At 37.1% G+C, this 16,372-nt stretch overlaps 1 protein-coding gene across 5 annotated transcripts in view; it reads left to right on the plus strand.

Moving 5' to 3' along the window:
* LOC113434109 (sodium channel protein type 1 subunit alpha) overlaps positions 1–16,372 on the plus strand; it is a 97,869-nt gene that overhangs the window by 27,935 nt on the left and 53,562 nt on the right. For 4 of the 5 annotated variants that reach the window (XM_087920020.1, XM_087920023.1, XM_087920019.1 and 1 more), the window contains exons 1-2: positions 14,735–14,819; positions 15,565–15,693. In XM_087920020.1, the coding sequence (XP_087776146.1) occupies positions 14,740–14,819; positions 15,565–15,693 (209 nt within the window). In that variant the 5' untranslated portion in view covers positions 14,735–14,739. Of the gene's footprint in view, positions 1–4,328; positions 4,645–10,903; positions 11,023–14,729; positions 14,820–15,564; positions 15,694–16,372 lie in introns of those variants that run through there. The other variant, XM_026697114.2, reaches the window with a different exon arrangement.

Here is a 16,372-nt window from a genome sequence, read left to right on the forward strand (position 1 = left end):
AGTAAAGGGGGAAAATAGAGGGAAAAGCCTTGGGGACAGATTTTGAGCCCCATTACTGTGAGTATTATTATATCTATCAGCGCAGCCTAACTCATAAGGTTGTTCTTAAGAGAAAAATAAGATGGGACCACTGTATATGCCATCTAGAATTCCTGTTAGGAAAGATGGATAAATAAATGAACAACATAAATTTGTATACTTATCCTTCATAAAACAAAAGCAAGTTTACTACATTCATCCTAGGATCATTGAAAGGAAAATATAAATATGTATAAATAAACACATAAGAATGAAGGACATCTGGGAATCTTTTTTTTCTCCTTCATGTTCAATTTCCCAGTTATTCATAAGGCTAAATTATGTGCTCTATCCTTACCTATTTCTTCCATGGTTGCTCTCCAGCTTTTCTGTACTTTGTTACAATGAGAGGCAATGCAAAATTGATGGAACTGTTAAAGGATTTGAATAATAAATAGCACCTGTTAACTTTGGGTATTTAAGAAGATGGACAAAAAAATTCAATCACCTTGTGTTTTGGTGAAAGACTTTGGGAATTCTTGCATCCCTGGCCAGAGTTAAGAATTGGTGGGAATTGAAGTCCAACAAATTGGAGAGAACCATAATACAAGTGGCTGGTTTACAGAAGGGTTTACAGCCCTTCTTTTGGTTCCCTCAACATCTAGGGGTTTGGAGGGTGGTAAACTCTGTGTTGGTTTCACTCTTATCCCAGAATTTGATAAGATTACTGTTCTAAGATTTTCAATATTACCATTTCAATTAGAGCCCATTTCCGCCTTGATACTAGGTTGTGTGGACATTAGGACAGGAAAAGAAGAAATAACAGATGAGTTGTAGAGAGCTTGTTTGCAAGAGATAGTTTAGCCCCAATGGGAGAAATCTAGAATAAAGCATTTCAAATTCCAATAAATTTCACAAACTTAATTAACTCATTAAAAATGAGGCTGGGAATTCCTGTCGCAATTTCCAATATTTGATGCTGACCTCAAACAAACAATCAAGAAATCTTCCAGAAGTTTTAGTCTTGCACAGCTGTATGGGGCTGGGCATTTCTACAAGCCTTTCTTTAGTGCCAAGTTAAAAGGACTAATTCTTATTCCAGCAGAAAATTACACTGGCACAAAATTTGCTTTTCCATTGCCAGTCTGTATCCTGCCAGTATTGTCTATCATTTGTTCTGCTACTCAGTGTTTTGATACTCAGTGGTGACATCTTGTTTTTGATTCATGCAGTACATATTCAACAAAGCAAAAGATAAAACCCTCTGGGTACTGCTTTCTTGTTCTCTATCAACGGGCAGGAAATTGTCTGGAAATCAGTGCAATGAGCCTGGAATGGAGCTTGGTGTGTATGTGTGTGTGTGTGTGTGTGAGAGAGAGAGAGAGAGAGAAAGAGAGAGAACAAAGTCTTAACAGGTGACTGGACTACCTCTCTTACTTTACTGCATGAGTCAAAGTGGATCAAACCTGGAATATGTAATTTAAATGACAAAGATGTCAAACTGGCGGCCCGCAGGCCGGATGCCTCACGCGCAGGCCACACCCACCTCAGCTCTATGAATGGGGAAAATGTCACGAAACGTCATGTGACAACGGGATGGCGCGAGTTTGACACCCGTGACTTAAACTGTCTCTCTCAAAAGTATCATCGGGATGCTAAAAAACAAACAAACACGAGATGGCCAAGGTGTGTTCATACTATGATTAAAGGCCCTGATTAATTCCTTTGGAGAATGTGGTCAGGATTAACAGCTGCACAATATTGCTTTATAGTAGCTGACTGTCTGCGACAAACTGCATAGTACTTGGAACAAATAATTCATTTGTCCAGTAAAACCTCCAAATGAGCCTTTCATAAAATAGCAAGAATTAAGAGTTAGGATTTTTCATTAGCTGATAATGAACTGGATTCTGAAATTATTCATAATAATAATAATGATATTAATAATCACAAAATAGTATATTTTAATAATTGAATGTACATTAAGAAATCTAGGGCAACCATTTTATTCTTATCACCAGGGAATGCTTGCAAAATTACAGAATTCTTCTATGGCTGTGATAGCGAACCTATGGCACACGAGCTGTCGCCCCAGCTTAGTTCCACTGTGCATGCACGTGTGCCTCCCACCAGCCAGCTGATTTTGGGGTATTTGCCATGCATGCGTAGGGGTGGGGTGAATGCGGGAGACACATGCGCAGGGTGGCAAGGGGAGCGCAGGGTGGTTGCACGTGCATTGCATTATGGGTTCAGGCACGCATGTGTGCTCTTGCACTCACACACATGCACTTTTAGCACACAACGACAAAAAGGTTAATATCACTGTTCTATGGAATGCCTCTGCTTAGTTGGTTTGATTTGCAAAACAATATTGTGGTTAATTCCAATCTTTGCTGCATTCATAATAGTTATGTCTGCAAATGAAGGCTCTATGTCTGAAGGCTGAAAATGACATTAATTAATAAATGTACAGGTCAGTGCAAAACATCGCCAGTTACACAGCGCTGTCAACCATTAAGGTTCTGTGAGAAAATATAGATGACATTCCAGACCATTGTGATCATATTTAATTCTTAATTGATTCTACCTGGTTCATAGTCATAATATCTGAAAAAATTGAAATTGTGTCTTAAGTGAGATATTCCTTATACTCCTTTAAATGTTGAACTAGAGCTATATTGAAATGCATCCATTTAATAGATGCGGTTAAGGGAGACCTTTGAAACCCAGGCCTTATTTATTTTGCAAGTGCATTAAGGATCCATTAGCTGTTTTTGCAGCATAGGGCTTTTCCCGCTTCCATTAAGTTTTTTTCCCCCCTCTGCCTCCAAACACTGGCAACTGAAAGAGAGATCAGATCAATAAAAGTATTCCTCTTACATAATTGTGAAAGGGGTTTTTTTTACTTTGTTTTCCTTTTCCTCCTCCTCCTCCATCCCCTTCTTCCTTTTCTTGTAATTCTGCTTTGCCTTCTGTTTTGCTTTTTTTAATTTAATTTATTTATTTCTGGGGCTCATGTCCCTCTTTCAGTATCTTTTTTGAACTGGTCTTCCTTCTGACCAGGTTTAATTTTGTGCTTCTCTGCTATTCCTCATCTTTTCCTTTTTCTGGATAAGTGCTCTGGCGCTAATAATCACAGGCCTACTTCAAGGCAGACTGCCAATGATGAGACAGCAGTCACAGAATTTTAATCTCTAGAGATGAGATTTTTTGCTTTCTAGCCACTAGGCCTCTAAAATCTGCAAAACTACAGAAACCGTTCACCAGCATAAAAGATACAGAGCAAACTAGTCCTTCCTATCAGTTATCAGCTTCCCCACATGCCTCATGGCTTTACTGACCTTTGGCCACATGCTCTATTTCTGATAATATGTTATAGTCTTCTTAGGCACATTTCCAAAATATTATGTTAGATCCATTAAAAGAAATAAAACCATCTGCTCGCAGGCTGCTCTTTCCCATATATCAACTTGATCTCTGTGTGTGTGTGTGTGTGTGTGTGTGCTTGTTTTGTTGTTGTTATGGCTGCTGTTGAATATAACATCCGATGGATTTTGTCTCCCCACCCCCAACCCCCACCTCCTTTCTGACCTGATTCTGAAAATCTGAGATGAATCCTGCTCAAAATAAATGCACAGGAAAAATTGCTGAATGAAACCTTTTTGTAATTAACAATTGTGGTTTAATTAACTAGTCCTTTCCTTTGGGCTTCTACATTAGAACAACTTTCTCGTGTTTTATAATTAATAAAATACTATTTGCAGTGAAAGCATTTTTGAATATCTTTAGATAGTACAATCCTTCACGTTGCTTGCACTTCGAAAAATGTTCAGCTTGTAAACTGCCCCATCGATCAAGGCATAGTCAGGAAGCAACTAGGCTCATATCTACTATTCGCTACTATTGGAAAATGACCCCCTTCCTTCCCCTCTGCTGCCTTCTAAAAAGTTTCATGGTCGAGTCCTAGTATTGTTTCCTAGCTCCATGTCAAGCAGATTCAGCAAATAATGTCTTCTTATCCCTGAACCTTCATGCCAACAAAAATGTTTTCTTATCAATTTTGATTGATTAGGTCACCATTAAAACTACAAAAAATTGCCAATAAGGGGCTGCGGGGTTGGGATTTAAAATAGCTAGTAACCTCATCAGCCCATAATAATGTTCCTCAAAAGTAAATAGTTAAATATTGAAAGCCTTCATTTTGTTGCTCTAAAGATGTAATTATTTTCTTGAATATTATGTTAGCTTAATGAAGAAGTGATGGGAATTTTTGTTGTTGATTCACTCCTTGTTTTTTCTCTTTTCTTCAGTACTTCCTTATGCAAGAGAATAACTAGTAATTAAAATGTGCAGGATGACAAGATGGAGCAGCCAGTGCTTGTACCACCAGGTCCGGACAGCTTTCACTACTTCACTAGAGAGTCTCTTGCAGCTATCGAACAACGCATTGCTGCAGAAAAAGCCAAGCAGTCCAAACAAGACCATAAAGACAATGACGAAAATGGGCCAAAACCAAGTAGTGACTTGGAGGCTGGCAAATCACTGCCATTTATTTATGGTGACATCCCTGCTGGAATGGTCGCTACTCCCTTGGAAGACCTGGATCCATTTTACGTTAATACAAAAGTGAGTGTTTCACATTATTGTTGGTATTGCCTCTTTCTCCCCTATTGGGTATTGTCACCCTTTCAGGTTTTCTGACGTCAATATACAATCTACAGTTAATAGAATAGAATAGAATAGAATAGAATAGAATAGAATAGAATAGAATAGAATAGAATTCTTTATTGGCCAAATGTGATTGGACACACAAGGAATTTGTCTTGGTGCAAATGGTTTCAGTGTAGATAAAAGAAAAGATACATTCATCAAGAGTCAAGAATCATCAGGTACCATACTTAATAATAGTCATAGGGTACAATAAGCAATCATATCATACTAGGAAACAGTCAATATAAATCATAAGGATACAAATGACAAAGTACAGTCATACAGTCACAAGTGGGTGGGGATGGGTGATAAGGAGTGATGAGAAGATTAATAGTAATAGTAATGCAGACTTTGTAAATAGTTGGACAATGTTGAGGGAATTATTTGTTTGGCAGAGTGATGGCATTTGGGAAAAAACTCCTTGTGTCTAGCTGTTCTGGTGTTTTGCACAAGGTTCCCTTTGAGAGCTCTACAACTGGTAAAATACATCTGTATTTTTGGACATGAAGAATTGTTATGCTGCATAGCTCTTATTTATTTTATAGAGGAAAGTGTTCCTAACAAATCACAGAAAATGTATATTTCAAAGATGACTAAGAAAGTTCCCCAGCAAAACTAAAAGAAAGATCATAATGTGTGAGAATGCTAGAAGATGAGTCTAAAAAGTATAATCTGTTTTACAGTAAATCATTTATAAGTGAAGTTGGTCCTTTCTGCAAGATGACTATTGTGCTGTTCTGAGATTGGCACAGAAAGTTGCTAGAGTAACAACCTCGCATTTAATAGCAGTCTGTAATAAGGCCTTTTCCACCTGTGATCCACCTAGATGGGAGAGCTAACTAGGTGTGTCTGGGAACTGGCTGTGCATCTGGGGCAGATCCCCTCTCTGAAATGTACTCTACCCTTAGGACAGTGGTAGTAGATAAGCTGTGGTCATTTGGGGAATTCCAAGAGGTGCTGCTCTACAGATAAATAGATAAAAAAATTCTGTTGTTAATTTGGACTGCAGGCAAGAGTGGTGGTACAGCGGTTAGCATGCAGTACTGCTCCCTCCAGGAGTTCGATTCTGAGCAGCTCAGGGTTGACTCAGCTTTCCATCCTTCAGAGGTTGGTAAAATGAGGACCCATTGCTTAGAGGGGGCTGTAAAGTACTGTGATGCAATGTATAAGTCTAAGTGCAATTTCTATTGCTATTAGATGGGATTATTGTTCTTGTACCAGCCTCCCTGATGTGTTGCAGCCTCCCTCCCCTGGCTCATTGACTGGACTGATGGTGCAATTCCCCAGGCTTGTAGTCTAGAGAACTTCAACTTGCTTTCCCTGAGGTTGGAGTCTGAGGTAGCTTGGGAATTCATGTCACTATGATAGCCATACAACTGACCTAGGTCATCCAAAGCCTAAAATATACTGATGATTATTTCCAGATCTGGTTTGTGTGTGCGTGTGTGTGTGTGTGTCACAGCAATGGTGGTGTGATATTGGAGGAGATCACCTTCACACACACACACCCCATCAGAGCATTCTGATTGATTCCTCTATTTGATTGGTTATCCTAGGCAACTAATAGACCTACTGGATTTCAGAGGAGCTTGGGTTCGAAGTCTGGTGCACAGTCCAACTGAAGCCTTAGTTGCTGCTTGGAATGAAAGGGTCTGCTGGGGCTTTGGATCAGAGCTCTCTCCTCTCAAGGATCCCAGAGCCCCCTGGGATGAAGTGTGAGAATATATGCCTAGAGCACCAGAAAACTATTCATTATTCACCACACCTACCTTACGATACTTAGGGCAGCAAAACATCAACATTTCCCCACCCTTATTGAATTTGCAGGTAGCTGTTCATCATTCCTATATAGAGTAATTGAAGTTTTTCTTCAGACCACGATGAGGATATATGAAGCTTCTGTCAAATAAGGTCAGATTTACTCCAGGTTGGACTTCTGCCTTGAGGCAAGTCCTGTAGAGCTAACTAAGATAACTTACCAGTTATCCGGGATGAATTTGAGCCTGTTAGTCCCGATGGTCAAGGTCAAGGTATACTTGGAATTGTTATTAGGGCCACTTATGCACTGAATCCAGGTTCCTCCTGATTAGCTAAAGCTTCCACTTAGACAGTATGCAGTTGCATACCAATGCAACTGATTTCATCCTTGAGAGTGGGTGTGGTCCTGCTGTTACTTAAAGAGGGCAACATCTTATCCTCTTCTAGAGATGCCACTGCTAGATCCAACCCTTTTCAATAACTTTTGATCTGTCTGGATTATCTGAACCCTTTTTCAGTCAGGTTTCAGATCTGGAAATGGGTCTGAAATGGCATCATTCGCTTGGAATGATCTTTTGCGGGAGTAGGATGGGGAGAAGTGTATCCATCCTTACTCTTCTCTCTCAGCAGAGTTTAATATCATTGATCATGGTATCTGTCTGGACTGACTTCAGGGGTTAAGAATGAGTGACACAGTTATACGCTGGTTGTTCTCTGTCATTCATGATTAGTTCAATTGATACTTACAGAGGATGAGAGACCTATTCTCCAGCCTCTTCTCTGTTGGGTAACGTAGGATTTGATGTGCTTCTCTCTCCTGTTTAAGCTCTACATGAAACTACAGCACCTACATCTCTGCCCCAGGCCAACCAAGTGATACAGTGTAGAAGGTTCTCTCTCAGTGTCTGGAGGATGTGTAGGATCTGTCTCAGTGTCTGGAGCTGTGGTGGTGCTGTGGTTAGAATGCAGTGCAGGTTGTCCTCAGCTTACAATAGTTCATGTAGTGACCATTCAAAGTTATGACTCTGAAAAAAGTAACCTATGACCACTTTTCAGACTTATGACCATTGCAGCATCCCCATGGTCGTGTAATCAAAATTCAGATGCTGGACAATTGGTCTCATACTTATGACTGTCCCAGAGTCATGTGATCACCTTTTGCAAACTTCTGACAAGCCAAGTCAATGGAGAAGCTGGATTCACTTAACTTTAACAACTTCAGTGATTCATTTAACAATTGTTTACTCTGGCACACCCTATGACTAGAGGTGAGATTGGCCCCAACTCTGCAGGTCTTTCACAAAGTGTTGGATATCTGTACATGCTCCAGAGCACAGGGGTTGAAAGGGTAGATGGCCTGCTGCAAGATGTGTTTGTTGATTGCTTATTGACTTTGTTTTTAGTTATCATTGTAGGTTTTATCCTCTTGCTATTTTTTTTTCTTATTGTTTTTAATATGTTATTAGCTGCCCAGAGTTGCATTTTCAAGATTGAAAGTCATGTAAATCGATTAAGTAAATAAATAAAGTCATCTTAATTGTTCACACCACCAAGTGGCTTTTGAGAAGCTGAACCACTTGCATATTCCTCCGTAGCCTATTAAAGAGAAAGCTGCAGAAACAGTTTTATAACACCTTGCTTAAAGCCACTGATGGGATTGCCTGCCCCCAGGGATTTCTATCCTAACCAAACCCTCCTGCCACACTTTGAAGCCATCCCATTTCACCCTCCCAGGTCTTCATAACGACAGTGAGAATCAGCATTGCCACTACCTCCATATAGTGGCTGATCAGGAAGGGTAAAACCTTGGACAGGAAGAAAAAGGAAGTAGGAATTGGTTGGTTGATTGTTTGGGGGCTCAAAAGGAGAGCTCATTGGCTCACAGAGAGGAAAAAGAGGATATTTGGTTAAGTAAATAAATACTTGTGAGCAACACAAAAATAGTTGTGGGGATAGTCAAGGGCCATCAGGAAAGGGATATACTTTCACTGGAAGCTCATCTGATCTAGATTTTTCTAATAGAATAGAATAGAATAGAATAGAATAGAATAGAATAGAATAGAATAGAATACTTTATTGGCCAAGTGTGATTGGACACACAAGGAATTTGTCTTGGTGTAAATACTCTCAGTATACATAAAGAAAAGATACATTCGTCAGGAGTTGAGAATCATAAGGTACAACACTTAATATAAATATTAATACTTAATATTAATATTAACTCTACCCATGGTGGCATTTATACAAGTGCCAATTATTTGGAGCTGAATTTGGATTAAAAATGGACTGTTGAGCTAGGTTTATGTAACTGTTTCATTTTAGATGCAATGTGCAGCAGTATCACATACAGCACACTGGATCATATCTTAACTTTCCTCATATTCTTAAAGTATATGTGAGTGGAGGCCATCTCTTGACCCACCTGCCCCCATTTAATTCTATATATTGCTCCTAATGCAGATCATATCACACTTTCAAAATGTCCAATATTTTTATGATTCTTTTGGCCACTTAGCTAAAATATTTACTGATAATAGCTCTTCGCTATAAAGAACATGTCTTTCATAAGTTTTGGTTCTCAGTTTTGGAAGTTCTCCTTGAGCTTATTGTTTAGACACAAATTTTTAGCACCCAGAGATCCAGGGCTTAGTTTACAGAAAACAGACTACCACTGTTCTCTCTCACATTCTGGCAAAAGAGAAGTTCCCTGAGAGCAGACTTCAGCACACGTCTGAAAGCTCAGAAGATTAAACCTCTGGTCCTGGTGACTGATCCAAATTGGCTGTGCCTCATGGATTTTTGATTCTGCGCTATTTTAATGTCATTCCTCATACGATAACTCATGTTTACTACACTAGAGGCAGCTGTTTTTTTACATTTTGAATAATGTAGCCAGGCAAATCTTTAAAAAGTAAAATCTTCACATTAAATCAATTCCTAAAATGGTGAAGCTATTTATATAAAGGTGGAGTTTATATAGTTGTTTACATTTATACCCGTCTAAGAGTCTAATAGCTGTTAAACATAAATTTAAAATATACAAAAATACTTTATCCAGATACAACTTACTTTCCACAAAGACCAAATAAAAGCAAGAGACTGCTAAAATTAAACAAAGAACAAACTGATAATCAATGCAAGAAGCTTAAATGTCTGTCTAAAGAAAGTAGGTTTTGCCTGCTAACTGAAGGCCATCAAAGAAGGAACTAGAGAAGCTGACCCAAAAGTAAATTTGGAACTTTGTGTGGGAATCAATAAAAAAACAAAAATAAAATAAAATACAATCTTGTTAATTTAATGCCTGCATTGAGCAAAATAATAAATTGACATGCAGCCATTCAGAAACAAATGCTACGATTACTAAGAGCCAGTATGGGTTTATCTAGAGTTGTAAGGTCAGTAACTCTACTCCAGTGGAATGACTACTTTGGTAAATAAAAGGAATACTGCATTTTAATTGAAGTGAGTTGGTAGTCATGATATTGTTGTGGATAAAATAAATAAATGTAAGCAAGAGGTTATTGCTATCCAGTGAATTTGCAACTAGTTGAACAACCATTTAAAGGGTTCTTGTAAAAATTCTGCATTGACCTGAAAAGAAAGATTAAGTAGACCTCCATTTTGGCTTTGTACTATTCAATATTTTTGAAATGATTCTGAGGATGAGATGGAAGAGAATGCTGATTTGCAAATCTAGAGGGAATACTAAACATTAAGAAGAGAACTTCATAATTCAAAGTAAACTTTGCAAGCTTAAACAAGATTAGATCAAACTGAATGATATGGGGAGACTTTGTTTTGTGGTAGTACACAGAAAGAGGATTTTAGAATGCTAGTGAACCACTATAGAGTGTGAATATGGGCTAAAATGCTAATGGGTTGGGCTGACGGAAGCATTAAATCCAAATCATGGCAGGTCAGAGTTAGAGAAGCCAAAGAAAGTTCAAGAAAACTTCCAAGATAAGAAAGAATGTGAACATTAAAACTTGAGAAAAGGTTAAAAGTTGTAGTAGAAGACTTTGTGGGAGAAAGGACAGCATTAGGGGGCAATAGCCTATTCTTTGTTGAAAATTAAGCCAGGACAATGGATTGGAATTAAATGAGTGAAGATTGAGTCAGAATATTTCTGCCAGTAGCTGTTTTTAAGCAATGGTTTTCCTAGAATTTTTCAAATGGGAGCAGCAGGTTTGGACTAGATGACTGATAAGATTCCCTTCTAACTCATATATCCTTTGACATTATGTTTCCATGCCATGGCAAATGCTATATTGTTTATACAGTAAATAATAAATCTTTTTACTACAAAAGTTGGTTCAGGGTTGTCTAGATTTTCCTTCTTGGAAAAAACAAACACAGAAAATTTAATTTAACATTGCATATGTTTAAATTGCTTTCACTGTTTCTTTTTTTCTTCCAGACTTTTATAGTATTGAATAGAGGGAAGGCAATTTTCCGTTTCAGTGCCACCCCTGCCCTATACATTTTAACTCCTTTCAACCCTGTTAGAAAAATAGCTATTAAGATTTTGGTACATTCATATCCTTTTCAAGTGGTTGTTAACAAATAGTTTCCTCAAGATAGCAATTTATAACTATAACTTGTTATTTCATTCCTTATTTCTATATTGTTTGTTATGTTGAAAAGAAAATTGTTCCAAACTATTTAACTATAAAATAAAAATATAAAATTCACGGAAATGCTCAGCCAAATCTCCACAGAATACTCAAATAAGCAAATGGCCTCAAGAGCCAGGTGCATTCTGGGAATGAGCACTGGTGGTCCCACCATGGAAAGATATACCTGCTGTCACTTGTCTTTATGCAGTTCCCTGCTATGATGTATTGGCCTGCAGTGTGAAACGTTTTCAAAATTGGGTGTTTTCTTATGCCAGGATCCTTCAAGAATGCTCATCTTGGTATTCTGTTAAGCTCCCCATTCTTTGACGGGCTTCAGGCACAGTCAAGAGTGTTTGAAAAGTTTTCAGTGTTTTATGTTACTACACTCCTTTAAAAGTCCTTGTACAAGTTTACTCTGTAGTAAGTTTAATGGATTCCAAAGATTCCTAGGTAAGTGATTACAGAATCACAGTCTACATTATCTAAATATATTAAGCTCTTAGATCTTAAAAATTGTCCACTATAACTTATCAATGGTAAACTGGAATAGATTGCATCAAACCATTATCATATATACAAGTAGTCCTCAACTTATAACAGTTTGTTTAGTGACTGTTCAAAGTTACAACAGCACTGAAAAAAGTGACTTATGACCATTGCAGACTCCCCAGGGTCTCATGATCAGAATTCAGATGTTTGGCAACTAGTTCATATTTATGACCAATCACAGTGTCCCGGGATCATGTGATCACCTTTTACAACCTTCTGACAAGCAAAGTCAACGGGAAAGCCGGATTCACTTAACAACCTAGTTACTTATTTAACAACTGCAGTGCTTAACTGCAGCAAGAATAGTTGTAAAATGGAGCAAAATTCACTTAATAAATGCCTCATTTAGCAACAGAAATCTTGGGCTCTGTGGTTATAAGTTGATGACTACCTAGATATGCTGTTGTATTTTTTCACTAAATATAAATTGTATTATAAAGTCAGATAATAAATCATTATTTCTGGGGATTCTTGTCTAGAAACTGGATGTTAGACATCTTTACAGGATGGATGTTTGGAAAAAAGCTAATAAAGAAATTATTGAGCTTGATACTTAAATATTCTAGTTCTTTGCATGTGATATAAGTAAGAAATTCCAAAATTGTTCTGTATAATACATTGCAATGTATGTTTTCAATGTCTGAATGGTATGAATGATACTAGCCAGAAACAGATAGTTTGCAGGTTTATTGGACAGATTTGTCATACACAGAGCCTAGTGTTAACATTTATCATCTAGTTGATAAAAATAATAGAATATCATTAGGCAAAACATATTGCATAGAACTGAGTGCAAATAATATTTTTTGCATTATAAAATACACTAAATCCTCACCTACCTGTCCTGCTTACTCCAGGGCAAAAACATCCTGCAACTATTTATTGAAGATCTGTGAAACCAACCTTGCCCAATACAAGGGCAACCTCTGCCCATCTTTGAAATTTTCCACCTTCTGCTGGCATGCACAGTGGTATGACATGTCTCTCTGGCACTTGATTTCATTTCATTGTAGCTGATGAAACTAGGATACATGGGCATTCAGAATTCTGGTAGACTTGTTTTTAGAAATAGCTTAGTTGTAGATTACCCATGCAGGGCATCATTGCATTTCCAACTTGTTACTCAGTCAGTTTGGAAGTTGGTTAAATTCTTTATCCCAGACCCCTAACACACACCATCACTTTTGTACATACCCAAGCCTGTCCCAACAAGGACGTCTTCTAGTGTCAATAACTGGCATCACAGGTAACGTTCTATATTTTCTATATTGCTTCTTATGTGAACAGAATCCGATTGTGTTTTGTTGCTAGGGCAAAACAGAGGTTGGAAAGGCAATTAAGTCTTCTTTAGTTAGTTTACTTCATTGTCATTGCACCTCATACAACAAAATTAAATGCCATCTTCAGTGTACATTATACATAAAAAAATATACTGGATATTAGCATTTAGTGCAAAAACAAAGTTTTTGGTGCTACTATTTAACCAGGATAGTACAGTATAATAAGTAAATGCTTATGATTTAATATTAATTTTATTAGTAATTACATTTTGACATAAACCAGAAATATCTAAATATCAGGACCTTTTTTTTTCTTTTCTGGAGGGCATATTCATTCCTCCTTAGTTGTAAATGTAAGTATTCAGATGCTAAGGCTGTGAATAATGCATAAGAGTAAGTCTGTATGTGTCATAGCTCTTCCTTCAAAATGCATTGCTATTAAAATCATTTGCTGAAAATTAATTGATTATGTGCCATCAGCGTGATGTCGACTCTTGCAGCTGTATATAGTAGATAGAACTTCTCTGGGATGATCTGTCCTCAATTTGGTCATCCAGAGTTCCTAGTGATGCACCAGCTATTGATGTAATTAAATCCATCTCTACCTTGTTGATGGTCATCCTCTTCCTTTCTTCTAATTTTTACAGTATTATGGGCTTCTTAAAGGAGCTGGGTCTTTCCATAATATGTCCAAAGAATGGTTGTAAATTGAGCTTGATCATGTGTGCCTGGAGTGAGAACTCTGAATGATTTGTTCTAGGATCCATTTGTTTGTTTTCTTGGCTATTCTCAGGAATCTTCTCCAGCATCAAACTGCAAAAGCTTCAATACACTTTTTATCTTACTTTTTCAAAGTCCAACCTTTGCTTCAGTAAAGTGTCACAGGGGATAATACCCATCTGCACAATTCTGATTCTCGTATAGACATGACACAATATAAAATATTTTTTCCAAGACCTTCATTGTGTTTCTACACAAACTGTAGCATATTTCTTGAACGTTGGTTCTTTTGTGGTTGATAGATGAGATCTTGTGGGATTCTCATTTTCCTAAGCATATTCCACAACTTGACACAATCAACACAATTGAAGGTCTTTTTTCAATCAGTGAAGCATATACTGGCTTCTTTCTGATATTCTTTGACTTTCTCAATTATCCATTAGGTGTGAGCAATAATTTGTCTTGTTCCTTGGCCTTTTCTAAAATCAGCGTGGACATTTGGCATCCCCCTTTCCATACAGGACTCTATTCTGCATTTGGAAGATATTATTTTCTTAGAAATTTGAAGTAACAGATATCGTACAAATGTTTGCCCTGTTTCTTTGGTATTCATATCCTGTATGGAATGACATTGACCTCTTCCATCTGTTGGCTCTTGTGGCGTCCTCTAGATCTGCTGGTAAAACTCTGTAGAATTTTACGTTCTGTTCATTTTGGAAAGCATTATTACATACCTTTTATATATTGTGATGCTTTTTTGTATCCAGTTACTGGATTCTTTATTCCACCTGCAAGAGTTTATTAATTATATCTTTTGCCCATTTCTGAACATAAAAATCAAAAGGAAATATTCAGAGGTTTGTTGTGGAATAAAATGGAACTTTCTTTCATCTCAATTACTTTTATTTTACTTATATATGATATAGTCCTAGCCCTTTAGAAATTTATATACATTATCCCTTAATTGTAACTATATTATCAGACATATATATTTAATTAAAACAGAACAATCTATTAAGATGTATTTATTTATCATTGTAAAAAAAATTACTATACGTTCCTTAATAATATAACTCACATTATTCAGCATGCTCATTATGTGCACTATTTTGACCAACTGCGTATTTATGACCTTAAGTAACCCCCCTGATTGGACAAAGAATGTAGAGTAAGTGCAATATTATTCTTAACTGCATGTTTGAATGTGTTTTCGTGGGATGCAGAAGACCTAATAGAATAAACTCATATGCATGCTCATATATAACACACCGTACAATAGTGTAGCTGTGATCTAGTGAACTTTAAGAAAGCGAAAATCTGCATGCCTCCAACTGACTGATCATTTTCCATTCCAAAAACCTTCCTGTTAACACTTCACAAACTCTTCCCGCAATGTATTCTTTAGCTTCACAAGATGACGTAGAGTAAGGAGTTCAAGAAATAGCTAGGCTGATTGTTGGAGGACTGGCAATATTTTCATGTTCAAATACAGTACCTTTGTGAGTGTCAGTGAAAAAAAAGGCTACCACCTTTGTACCAGATAGCTTCTCATGTAAAGTTTGAGTAGCCAAGCCTCTTCTTATACTGTAAGCCTCTGCATGCAGGAAAATACAGCAAGTCTTCTTGTGTTCTTGCAGTTGCATGAAATGCACAGGATCATCTCCAGATAGCATGTAATTTGGTTTCTTCCCACATATGCGTTACCTTAATGTCTGGGAAGTAGAGAGTAAAGCATGGCCTTTTTTTTTCCTATGGGTGCTTTTGATTTCTTCAATAATATGGGAAGAGTCCCCATATTACCCACAAAGGGGCGGGGGGGGGGGCTTGCAAGGTCTAGGGTGGCAATTCTGATTTATCTGAGTTTTAAAAAAACATTTGCATTAAGAATGAATACGTTGTTTTGTTTTTACCAGATATACATTCACAGGAATATACACCTTTGAATCCCTTATAAAAATAATTGCAAGAGGCTTTTGTATAGATGATTTCACCTTCCTCCGAGATCCCTGGAACTGGCTTGATTTCACTGTCATTACATTTGCGTAAGTTTTCCATTCCTTTTTCTCCCACCCTCTTTTTATTGACATATATTGATGCATATCAGTGAATGTACTCCAACATGATATATAGGAGCATAAAGACTATTGTAATTAAAATGTGCTTTAATCAATCAAGGATCAAGACCAATACATTTTCAATACTATTAGTAAATCCAATTCTTGAACTAATTTATTTTTGCTGGAGAAAATAAAACAGAGCAGACAATATATTCTTTTGTCATCATTGTTATTTGTAATTACAGTATATACACAATAAATTAAGATAGCCTCATTTGCTATTTTTTTCTTGCTCGGTTGATTTGAGGACAATAATAGTATTCTTCTTTTGTTTGTGAAACCATATAAGTGCATTCATACAGTAAAGCAACTGGTACAGCAGCTAGTAACATAGAACACATACGTACATTAATAGAGTAGTTATCCAAGAAAATCTTTCAGAAACTGTGTATTTCATCTTTCTAACAGAAAAGTAGCATTTTACAAGCACCCAAGATTATGAATTAAGTTTCTTGATGTAAAAATTGTTGATTCCCCCGCTTCTCTGCCAAGGGACACAATCCCTTGCTTTTTCTTAAAATGTTCAAACCTGACATGGATTGAACATAATTGTGATACATTGATTCAGCCTTCCTTCCTTCCGAGGTGGGTAAAATGAGGACAC

This window comes from Pseudonaja textilis, chromosome 1, assembly GCF_049901715.1.
Source record: "Pseudonaja textilis isolate UNSWEBS1 chromosome 1, rPseTex1.2, whole genome shotgun sequence".
NCBI classification, from domain to species: Eukaryota; Metazoa; Chordata; class Lepidosauria; order Squamata; family Elapidae; genus Pseudonaja; species Pseudonaja textilis.